The 12,157-nt window shown below is 46.0% G+C and overlaps 1 protein-coding gene across 3 annotated transcripts in view; it reads right to left on the bottom strand.

Annotated features, from left to right (window-relative positions):
- The window catches only part of Fam171a1 (family with sequence similarity 171 member A1), a 132,080-nt gene that overhangs the window by 24,210 nt on the left and 95,713 nt on the right, over window positions 1-12,157 (bottom strand). For all 3 annotated transcript variants that reach the window (XM_045135025.1, XM_045135024.1, XM_045135026.1), the window contains exons 4-5: window positions 9,653-9,811; window positions 4,356-4,532 (exon numbers count right to left, since the gene is read on the bottom strand). In XM_045135025.1, coding sequence (XP_044990960.1) covers window positions 4,356-4,532; window positions 9,653-9,811 — 336 coding nt within the window. The remainder of the gene's footprint in view (window positions 1-4,355; window positions 4,533-9,652; window positions 9,812-12,157) is intronic.

Raw genomic sequence — 12,157 nt, 5'->3', positions numbered from 1 at the left:
ACAGTTATATCTTTCATAGTAGATGTTAAGTCAAAAAGACCATTTAAGTGGAAATAAAGAATTGGAGGCTGGGGAGATGGCTCAGTGGTTAAAGGAACTTGTTTATAAAGCCTTATGGCCCAGATTTGATTATCTAGTACCCATATATAAAGCTGCATGCACCAAGTGGCACATGCATCTGGGGTACATATGGAGTGTCAGGAGGCCCTGGCATTCCCCTCTCAAATAAATAAATGAGTAAATAAATATTTTGAAGGAATGGAAATAGATCAAGCACAAAATGAATAGTCCCAATAAAAAAATGGTTATCACCCCAGGGATTATCTCCAGACAGGAAATAGAAATTTGGATATTATATATTTCAGCGGATTCATCACAATGTGCATTTCTTTGTTTTATTTATTTATATGCTGAGTTAGTTTTCCATTGCTACTGTAACAAAACGCCACAAACACAAAGGGTATAAAAATTCATTCTTATGCATCCATCCATAGGCCAGAAGTCTAAAACCAGCTTTTCTGGGCTGCACTTAGGGTACGTGCAGGGTGGGCTTGAAGAAGACTCCTTTCTTGTCTTTCTCAGCTTTTTGTGGCTACTTGTGTTCCTTGGCTTGTGGCCTCTTCTTCCAGTTTCAGTCACTCCACCGCTTGCTCTCATGGTCATCCTGCCATCTCTTGTGACTCTGAATGAACTTACTTCCTCTCTTTATTCAGGACCTTGGTGATGACAGAAAGCTTATCTGTATAATACAGGATAACCTTCCCATTTTGAGATTATTAGTCCTTTGACCATGTAAGGTAAAATCCAGGGGCCCAGGATCAGGAAGCATTATGTAGCCTGATACATACTTTTAAATTTTTTAAATAGATTTTTTTTTTTTTCAGAGAGAGAGAGAGAGAGGAGAGAGAGAGGAGAGGAGAGAAGAGATAGATTGGTGTGCCAGGGCCTTAGCCACTGTAATCAAACTCCAGACACTTGCACCACCTAGTGGGCAACCTTGCGCTTGCCTCACCTTTGTGTGTCTGGCTAATGTAGGATCTGGAGAGTAGAACATGGGTCCTTAGGCTTCACAGGCAAGTGCCTTAACTACTGAGCAACCTCACTAGCCCTTAAAATAGATTTTCATTGTGAGTTGTATACAAAATATACCAATTACAGCAAGCATACTGCTTTTATAGAGCTGTGGCAGAATGCTACACACATGTGACACACCAATCCCTATAGAAAGCTTCATTGAATCAAGGAACATAGTTCATTTGAAAAAAGAAGAGGCAGGAGGAGAATACAAGTAGCAAGGATGGAAGCTCTAAAGTGTGGTAATATATTGTACCATCCTTTTACACACACACACACACTCACACATTCTCCATAGGTGAGCATAATACGTCCCTTTGTCATCTTGTAATATCTTCCTCAGACTTTTAAAAACATCGAAATTAGCTGGGTATGGTGGTGCACACCTTTAGTCCTAGCACTCTAGAGGCTAAGGTGAGAGAATTGCCATGAGTTTGAGGCCAATTTGGGACTATATACTGAATTCAAGGTCAGCTTGAGCTAGAGTGAGACCCTACCTTGACAGGCAGTGCTTTGCCATGCAGCCCAGGCTGGCTTCAAACCTGCAGTGATCTTCCTGTCTCAGCCTCCCAAGTACTGGGATTACAGATGTGCACAGATGTGCACCAGTATGCCTGCCTAGAAGGACTGATTTGACACTATTATGTGAAGGTCCTGAGAGTGGGGCACTGCAGGAGCAGTGTAAAATGGGGGCAACTGAGCTTCCTGCTTCCTGGTCTGATAGATGGTACCCTTGACCAAAAGAGGAGACCCAGAAACGGGCTGGTGGTATAGAGGTCTGGGTGAATTGGTCACTAAGTCTGTTTTCAGCCAGTTGAATATGAGTTTCTGGTGGGGCATGGAGAACCATATCTGATACAAGGCAGGAAACAGGGAACTGTGGGGATGTGGGAGTGGTTAGATCCCCAGCCATGTCATGCAGGAAAAGTGAAGAGCTGGGCAAACAGCAGAGCCCTGGGCAGGCTGAAGGAGGACCAAGAGCGACACCGAGTCAGAAGGCTGCAGCGGAAAGGAAGTCATCACACATTGCAGAGACATGGGCCCGATGAGGAAGTCATCTGGTTCCACAGACAGCTGGGGGACATACTGACATACATTTCAGGAGTTTGGGAGGCTGAAGAGGGATGATAGGGGCTAACAGTATATAGTGAACAACCTCTCAAGAAACCTGGGCTATGGGGATCCTAGGAGACTGGCTTTCATAGCTTTCCCAGCCTGGGGAGACCTGTGCTTCATAAACTCTTAGACACACCTGCTGCAGACCAGATACTGTAATGAATTCCTTACCAATGACACGACTCACTCTCTCCTGTGATAGTCAACATGTCTACTTGGCTAGGCCACTGCCCTTGATACTGAAGCAAATACATGTGGATGCTGCAGTAAGAATACTTTTTTGAAAGAGAGTAGCATTTAAAGTAGAAGACTCAGTAAAACAGGCCACTCTCCATCACATGAGTGGGTCTTAGCTAATTCCTTTAGAGAGAGGGAAGGAGCTCTCCCAAGCAAGGGGGAATTGTGTGATCAGATCAGCTCTGGAAAACCGCAGTACCCGTTCTCCCCTGGATCTCGTGTGCCAGCTCACCTGCAGTTTTGGACTCTCTTTCTCTTTTCTCTCCATGTTTATCCACCTCTGTTCTATTTTTCTATAGAATTCTAAAGCACTACTTACAATAACAGCAGATACCACTGTTATAACCAGCATAGGAACCAGCTGAACAATCTGGCAAAGAGGCTAAGTAACTTGGCCTGGACCACATAGCTCGGGGTTACGGAGCTGGAATTCCAATCCTCTGTATCCAAGAGTCTCTGACCTTGACTATTAGCTCTGCTGCTTTTTTACACTACAGACCCAAGTGTGTTAGGGCTCACCATCAGGGTTATCAAGGGGAGTGAGGATGCACAAAAAAATGAGTCTCTGCAAATATATGCTCATCATAGATGAGAAAAAGAGGTGGACATGATCTGTCTGAGATGGGACTTAAAGCTTTGTAAGCAGCAAATCCCAGACTTTAAAAATACAGGTCATTTTCATCTCCTTCCCACTTCCTCTCTGTTCTTCTCTGTCTCCTTCCTTCAGAATTCCTATGTTCTTATGAGACTTAGTCTTCCGAGATTTCCACTAGTCTGCATGCATGGCCTAGCAAACTGAAACTGGGTTATTTGAAAAGTGGTCCCAAGGCTGACTTTTATAGGACTGGGAAGCAAAGGCAGATAAGAGTTCCTGAACAGCCATCACAGCTGTCTAGGGATATTTAACTATAAAGAGTTCCATCAGAGCATTAGAACAAAACATTTTTTTCTCCTAACAACTGTATGGAGCTGACGAACTGAATTATGCTGTAATCATATAATGGAATACTATGCTCCATCCACCCTGAGATCGCAGAGTAATGATGCTATAGAAAGATATTATCCATGCCGTTGTCATATTTCTCAAGCACATGGTGGAATAACACCAACACTCTTTCTCCTCCGGCTCTCATGCTTGACAGGAATTGCTCTTAGCTGCTGATCCATTTCTGCAGCCCACGGATACCATTTCTGTTAACACACCCAGTGGAAGACAGCTCCACAATGACTCCCACTGAAAGCATTTGTTCTTTAGCATTTCTCATGCTTTGTTGGGTCGGCGGCGCAGAGGAAAGCAAGTGCCACGCAGTAAGCGGCTCTGTGGCAGGGCCGCGTGGTAAAGAACGGACGCCCCAGCCGGCGGCTGGCAGGACCTGAGGCCAGAGCCCCAGCGGGCGAGTCCACCGCGGGCATGCTGGCCTCAGTGCAGCCAGGCTTAGGAAGACCAGAATGGAACCCTGTCTGACAGCTACACTGTGACCTTGCTGGGGATCCTGAACCTGAGCCCCCAACCCAACCCCACCCGGCTGTCCTTGGATTCCTGATCTGCAGAAATGGAGATAGTTCATGTTCACTGCTGTTTTAAGCTGCAAATTTTATGCAGCAGTTGATAACAAAGGCATATGTGCACAGTGGAGTGACCAAGACAGAATTTAGAAGTATGTTAGCACCTTTCTGTATGTAGTAGGATTATGAGTAATTTCTCTTTGCTTTATACGGTGTTGGTGAAAGTATAAACGCATACATGACATGCCCGAGAGGAAGGATAAAACTTTCATGAGGAATAAAAAGGATAAAGATGACGAGAATCAATTTTAGCTCACATAACCTTTAAAGATTCTTTTCAAGTTAAATAGCTTACATGTGACAAAATAAAACAAACTAGAAATACTGAACTCCAAAGAGAGCGTCTGAGAACTCCTGCTTACCCAGCTTTTGATCAAACCGCCAGGCTGCGACATAGGCATTGTGCCTCAGACTGTTCTGTGTGGCCAGGGGCACGGTGACGTAGATGGGGCCGTCCACCAGCACCGGGGTTCCATTACTGCTGAGCAAGTGCACGCTGACGGCCGTGACCGGGGCCAGGTCATACCTGGTGCCGTTTCCTGGAAGAAAGAGGCATTCTTCATCACATGCACAGACGGTCTGGGGTGTCAGGGACCCTTTGTGGAAGACACTCACGGCACCCAAGCCCGAGGCAGGCACATCGTAAGTTTACTGAGCAGGACCTCTGTAGGAAGGATCTTACATTATATTCACTACTACAACCTCAGGGGGCAGATCAACCCCCATTCTACAAAGAACCAGGCTCAGACAGGGCAGCCACGCTAGCGGCTGACGGGCATGTACTGGTCAGAGGCAGAGCCGGGATCTGAGCTCAGGTCTGCGGGCTCTGTGTTTGCTCTGGGCTCGGCCTTTTCCCGTCTCTCCTCTTCTCCTCCTCAGCGCTTCCATTCATTCCCTTCCCTTTCCTCTCTCCCCTCCTCTCCTTTCTTCCTTTTTGGTTTTAAGGCATGATCTCACTATTGTAGCCCAGGCTGGCTCGCAACTCGCAGTGTGCTTGAATTTCCCAGTTGCTGGGATTTCAGGCATGAGTGTTAGGGCTTTTCTATAATGCAAGATGATGGCTATAGGGGAAAGCTACTGAAAACAACCACAAAATGAGCCCCGTGTACATGTTAATTATATATGTAAGCTCATACCAATGACATCACCATCATGAACCCAAATACTTCAGAGATTTTTCAAAATAGCAAATTTCCTTAAGGTTTGTTTCCAAATATTAATTTACTTTTGTCAAAGAGCATACTATTGAAACCTAGACTTAAAATATATTTGTTATTTTAGTTGCCATTGTTATTTTGGTCTGTTTAAAATGAATTGGATATCCATGTACTCTCCATTAGAGAGGTTTCCTCCAAGCCAGGGCTTTAATGACAGTCTGTGGATAAATTAGAAGATGCATATGGGAGCTATTTATATATATACCCTTGAGCAATCCATTTAGATTTTTCTCTAGTGAAATATAATATCACACAAATATGTTCTGTCATAATTTTTACATTTATTAGCGCAAACTTAATAGAATGATAAATACACAGTGATAAAAATATTATGGTACGTTAGAAAATAATCTATAGGCTTTTTAAAGAAATACAACTTATTACGTACTATTATTACTATTTATACTATGCTTTGCTATTAGGTATGCAAAGTGTGTATAAGACTGTTATGTATATTAAATATATATATAGTCTCACATCTGAGTTCATGGTGACCTCCCCTTTGGACTAAAGTAAGTACTTAGAGTGAATCTAGTAAACTTTAGTGAACCATTCATGCGGCAATTTCTAAATACCAATGATACCTGCACCTTCCATCATTTATAGTCATCTCAATGCAAGATGGCATGGCCAGAGAGCTCCTCAAAAGGTCTAAGTTGGAATCACAGATTCAAGTTCATAAATATTTTAGTGTAGAAATCATATCATTTTGAGATAAAGCAAATCAAAACTTGGAATTTATCGTGTTTCTCTTTAAAATATGTTGTGAATTGAGACACACATGGGTCCATCACTTAAAGGTGACACAGGACCGAAGCTGGGCCTCTAACATGCTGCTCTAAGTCATACGAGAACCTTTAAGAAGGTGTAACTACCCTACAGAGACACTGAGTAACTCACTGGACTCTGTAAAAACAGATCAGTTATCATGTTCTCAGGAAGGGAGCAGCTTTCTTGTGCCAAGTCCTATGCAGGATGTCTGTGTAGAGAGGCAGCAGGTGGTGAGCACAAAATACTAAAAATCGGACTGCCTTTCCCTTCCTAAACGCCTTTGTGTTCTCTTTCGCATGACCCCGCTCTCTCCTGGTCCAGGGAGACAGGATTCCAGGACCACATCTGCTTCTAACTACCTCAGTTGGGATCCCTACCAAGTCACTTCACTCCTCTGGGGTTGTATATTTATCTTGAAAACTCAGGAGGATGGAGATGGACATGGATGTTGTTAGCTGTAAACATCCAGAAGTAATGATGGAAAGCAACGTGCTTTGGGTTCCTGTCATTATGCGCTCCTAAGTTCTCTGGCTGGAGTGCACCATGGTGGTGCAGACCCGTAATCCCTGTACTGGGAGGTTGAAGCAGGAGGATCACCACCAGTTTCAAGGCCTACCTGGGCTATATAGAGAGACCCTGAGGAAAGACATAAAGAAAGAGGGGCTGGAGAGATGGCTTAGTGAGTAAGGCATTTTTGCCTGCAAGCCAAAGGACCTCAGTTTGGATCTCCAGGACCCACGTTAGCCAGATGCACAAGGTGGTGCATGCGTCTGGAGTTCGTTTGCAATGGCTGGAGACCCTGGTGCACCCATTTTTTCTCTCTCTCTGTGTGTCTTCCTCTTTCTCTCTCATGTTCTCTCAAATGAATAAATAAATAAAAATGTTTTAAAAAGTTAAAAAAAGAAAAAGCCCCTAGCTGCCCAAAGACACCATAGGAAACTCCGTAACAGCTGCTGCCACCCTGAAGCTTGTTCCTTTTCTCCATCTTTCTTTTCGTTCACCTTCCTTTCTCTCTCCTCTCTCCCTTCCTTTTTTTGATGCAGGGACTCACTCCAACCCACACTGACCTGGAACTCATGATGATCTCCTACCTCAATCTCCTGAGTGCTGAGACTAAAGGAGTGTGCCACCATGCCCAGCTGGCTTGTACTTTCTTAAGAGCGCCATTCAACATCTGCTCCTAATCTGTGCCTTCCTGGCCACCAGCCCATGTTCTTTACTCTGGAATGATTCCATACTCTGTTAGGAGATTCCAATTTTACACAAAATACTGAGTTGTTCCTGCAACTGGGCTTTCTTTCCTGACCTATCATGTTGCTACCTGGCCCTCTACATCTAAGTAAAGATAGGTGTTGGATGGAGAAAGGCAACAAGCTGTGCATTCTAGGTCTCTCTTCAGGTGGTTGCTTATAATGAGTGGTTCCTCTCACACTCTGAGCTTCTGTGTGGCTTTGCATTCTAGGACATGGCTGGGCACCCCCGACCCAGAACTCTGAATTCTGAAATCCACAGCTTGAGTGCCATGATGCTTGTTTCTGGTGAAGTGTGCACAAATACCTCAAAATCCAAAAACCACCCCTAAATCCCAAATACAACAGCTTCCAGGCATTTTGGATAAAAGATAATCAACCTTTACCTACTTTTGGGGTCAGAAGAATTGTGGCACCCAGTCATTTAACTTACTCTTGCCTATCTTCCTGCAGTTATTAGTGGGGAACTTCATTACAACTCAGTGAAATGCTACGGAGTTCTGTGCTTTCTTAGGAACCAGGGGAAGGTGGGGTGTTAGAAGGCAGAGCACCTCTGACTTGCATAGGAGAAGGCAGGTGACTGTACGGCATGAGAAAGGCTGGTTATAAGTTGCTGAGACCCCATCTCTGTGCTCGAGGGATCCCGAGCTCCTGAGTGTCCAGGACACACACACATGTAAATTTATGTATATCGTGGGCTGGCTTCTTGTCCCGTTATATCTCAGGGAATGTTCTGTTCCTCTCTAGGGCAATTCAGCAGCTGTCAGTGGAAGAGAAGCTTAAAGACATCTTTCTAAAACCTTTCTTCTGTTTTTTAAAATAAAATGCACTCTTAAAAAAAATCCATGCTCCTATGCTTTTGTGTTCTTCTTCTAGTCTTCTCGGATTTCACAATGTACTGAAGAGCTCTTGGAAGTGGGGGAGAAGAATTAATGGCTCTGAGGAATGAGGCTGTCCCTCTGAGCTGGGGCTTTATGACTGTGCTCTATTTTGTCTGCAAAACCCTAGAGAAGTTCTGAGAGCCTCAGGCCAGGCATCAGCTCCTTGACATGATATTTTTCTCTGGCACAAAGTAAAATTTAAAACATTTTCTCAATGTTTACTTAAAATGACTACTGTTCATCTATTTGAAGGCAAATGACTGACAGGTCAATCATGTCACCAACGCCCAAAAATTAAAGGAAGAAACATTTCTCAAAATAAGAACCACGGAGGGAAGAAAAGCAAGAAGTCAACAGGTACTTTAGTCTTCAAGTAGAAGTTTATCAACAGACTGCAGAACGGATCAGATGTTTGTGGTTCACGAGCTTTTACACAACCAGTTACATAAGGGCCTAGAAAATTAAAATAAATTTGGTGAAAATGGCCCTAGGAAATGTAATAACTTACCTAGCAGGATTTAACTTTGGGTGGCTGTTTTGTAGTTTTATTCTATGTCTAGTATAAATCATGGGGAGAAAAGGAGGATAGAGCAAGACCAAAACAAAACAGACTGAACAGAAAGCAAGTCAGGACTGCAGGATTTGGAACCTCTTCTAGACCAGGAGGCCCGGGGACCATGTGGTGGCCATGTTCTCTGAGAGCTGTGCTGTTGGATGGGACTGCAGATGGCAGGCGGCCCATCTGTAGTCTTTCTCTGATAAGGAATTACCATCTATTTTCTGGCTTGTAGCTTCGGTTCCTCTGATCTTAGAGCTGTGTCATGCCAGCAGAAGAGTGACAGAAGACAGAGCTGACTGAGATCTGCCAGGAAAGAGCCAAATCAACTTCAAAGCCCGTCCCTCCTTGCACCCCAAGGAAAGCCTCCTTTGGAGCCCTTTGTAGTCCTCCTTGGAGGGGCAGAAGTACCCAGCTCACTAGTACAGAGAGGAGGGATGTGGGAAAAGCTTATGCTCTTAGCTAGAAAGAACAGACATTGTCCCCTCCTCAGGGCACCCTGTGCAGTGGGGCACAAAGCATCGCTTGCTCATGTCCTGGCCTGCAACCAAGGCCACCTCTTCCCCACAGGCTGTGTGTGTGGTGGGTGGGTGGGCAGCTGAGCATGCTGCTATTCTGCCAACCACACATCTTGGGGTGTGTGCTGGGCAGGGACTAGAAGGGCAGATAGCTTCTACTTCTGATCATATACTTAAAAAAGGATCCAAAGTCAATTTAAATTTAAAATATTTAGTCCAGCAAAGGAAAGCCCAGAGAAGGCGCTTCAGGCCACTGGCACAATGGTTGCAAGGCTCAAGAGGACAAATTTGCTAAGCTGCAGTTCCGCTGACTGAATTCCTCTGTGAGCTGGCAGCTGGTAACAGTGTCATGGCACACGTCCTCCTGCCGTGTCACAGCCTGTCCCCCCACCCCACTGCTGAGCCCCGACATACCCAAATCTACTCAGAAGCCCCACCTGGAAAGAGAAGAGACGACTCAACGTACCTGTCCCGTTTCCATCCAGTCCTCGCAAGTAGGGGAAGCTGTCCACCTCAGAGGGAGAGCTGGTGGCCGTGAGGAAGGCGGTCAGGTCACTGTAGCTGGTGTTCTCGGGCAGCCTCAGGGCCCTTCTCTGGAAATGAACGCGAGGCTGTGGCCGGGCACCTGCAGGGATCAACCTCCGCGTTACCTCCCCAGGGAGCCTTTCTACCTCAGCGAGTGCCAGGCCGCAGGGGGGTGTCTCGGGTCTCTGCATCCCCCAGCCCTGTTCCTTCTCATATGGCCTTCCGTCTCCGATTCATGCAGGACACAAAGATGTGACAACATGCTATTACGGGGTGAGGAATAATAGCTCATTGTCACATTCGTTTTGACATAGGGTACTATTTAGGTTTGTAACAAAAAGCTTTTTACCAGCCCTATTTGTGAGTACTTAGCTATGGATGGGGCCACATTTTGGAAAAGCCCACTTAAACGAAGCAAGTAGGTAGCAGTCACTCTCTTTACACAAACAGAGCTTTGAAACTGCTAAAAGCCCACCATCTACCTCCTTGGTGAAATTTGTTTTAAGACCATAGACTGAACAGGAAGGGAGTAGAATATGCAGTCACGGTGGGGGGGCACACCAGTGTGGAACCTTTCCTTCTTGGGGAAGCTGCCATGTGCTCCTGGCCTAGTCCTCAGGGCGCTTCCTACTGGTGACAGACACTGCAGAGCTTGTGCTCAGGTGTGTGAAGTGAAGGAAAGCGAAAGCCATGCTCCTTGTCCCAACTCCATCCCTTCATGTGAAGATGGATTCACCCAGACAGCTGCCTTGGGATGCCACCTGCATTTTACCTTTCTCCAGATGTTGTTTAGACTGCAAAGCCTGAATCTGTTCTTACCTACCTGACAGTCACCAGAAGCAAAGGTGTTGAGTCATTTTGTACAAACTTGGCAAAAATGTCATTACGATCGAAATTGTTCACCCAAGCCTCACTTGAGTGAACAAAGCCAAGTCCCCCAGGGTCCCCTTGAACTGTGGGCCAGGAACTTACTGGGGGGGGGGCAGCCTTTCTACAAGTGTTTGGGGATAAGAAAGTTTCAGCTCCAAGGGTGGACAGGTATAAGACCTTCCTAGGCGAAGCCCAGAGGACTCAGGGACTTCCATCTGTGGCAAGCTGTCGAGGCTAGAGATGGTGCTGCGCGTGACCCAAGCGGTGAGAGTCACGATGCTTTTTCTACCTCCTGGAAGCCACCCTGCCCCACTGGCCAGTTGTCCATTCCAATCCACAGGTCCAGTCCCAGGGCCCATGGAGCTAGGTTCCGAGGTTAGTGTCACCTCACTCTGGTCCCTCCACCATAGCCACTGCACACATCCGTCAGTGCAGTGTGTGGCCACCTGCTCTGTCTTCATTCCCCAAGCAAGGGACCAGCCAGCAGGGATCAGTAGCTTATGATATTTCCTCCCCTTAGCTCCGTCTTCAGCTTTGTAGCACACAGATCTCTCACACTGCTGTCTCCTTGGCCTGCACCGACTCTGAACACCACATGGTGCCCACTGGTGCCTATTTGGAGTCATTTGTTTTCACCTTTTACTCATCTGGCTGCAAAAATTGCTTGCTTCTTTTGTTTTCCACATCTGTCCAGTCCTCTGAGGTGGAAAGATGAAGTCAGCCCTTTTCCCTTTCTTCCTCTCACCTTGACTACACAAGGGTCACAAGACGCCTTCTCTACAGCTCTCAATCTACACAGCTGGCATCACCAATCAAATGTACCCCGGTGCAGGGCCTTGAGTTTCACAGAGAGAGAAAGCAAAGAAGTCAGCTAACATGAGAAAAAGTAGTGTGTTTAAATGCTTCAGGGCTGAGGGGGAGCCAGACCTCGTAAGGTTAAAGACAGAATTCAGGCTGGGCATTCCAAATCAGGGTGGGATATCTACAGTGTTTGAGAGATGGAAAGCTTGAAGTCGTGTGAAATTGAGGAACGGAATCTCACACCGGATCACGGAAGAAGCAGGTGGCTAAATGGCTGGCGGGGAGTCTGACCAGACCCAGGAAACACCTACCTAGCTAGGTCTTGTGGGGGTTGATTAGAGGCCCTGAGGCCCTGTGCCTCATCCTAATTCATTCTTCCTTACCTCTTTCCATTCTTGTATGTGGTGTATGGTGGGCATGCCCACATGTGTGTGGGTACACACTTGTGTGGGGGCTTATGTGTGCACACAGATACTTGTGAGGCCAGGGTGGATGTCAACTGTCTTCCTTGATCATTCTCTGCTGTGTTTACTGAGGCAGGGTCTCTAACTTGAATCCAGAGCACACTCATTAAGCCAGTCTAGGCAGCTAGCTAGCAAGCTTGCCCTGGGGACCTGCCAAGTGCTGGGATCACAGGAGGGCTGCCATGCCTACCTGGCATTCACATGGGTGCTGAGGGTCCCAGCTCTAGTCCTTCTACTTGCATGGCCAGTGCTTTATCCACTGAACTATATTCCTTGCCCCCTCTTTTCATTTTTGAGAAAATGTGTATTCT

Source organism: Jaculus jaculus, chromosome 15 (assembly GCF_020740685.1).
Source record: "Jaculus jaculus isolate mJacJac1 chromosome 15, mJacJac1.mat.Y.cur, whole genome shotgun sequence".
NCBI lineage: Eukaryota > Metazoa > Chordata > Mammalia > Rodentia > Dipodidae > Jaculus > Jaculus jaculus.
This window is presented reverse-complemented; position numbering and strand designations above follow the sequence as displayed.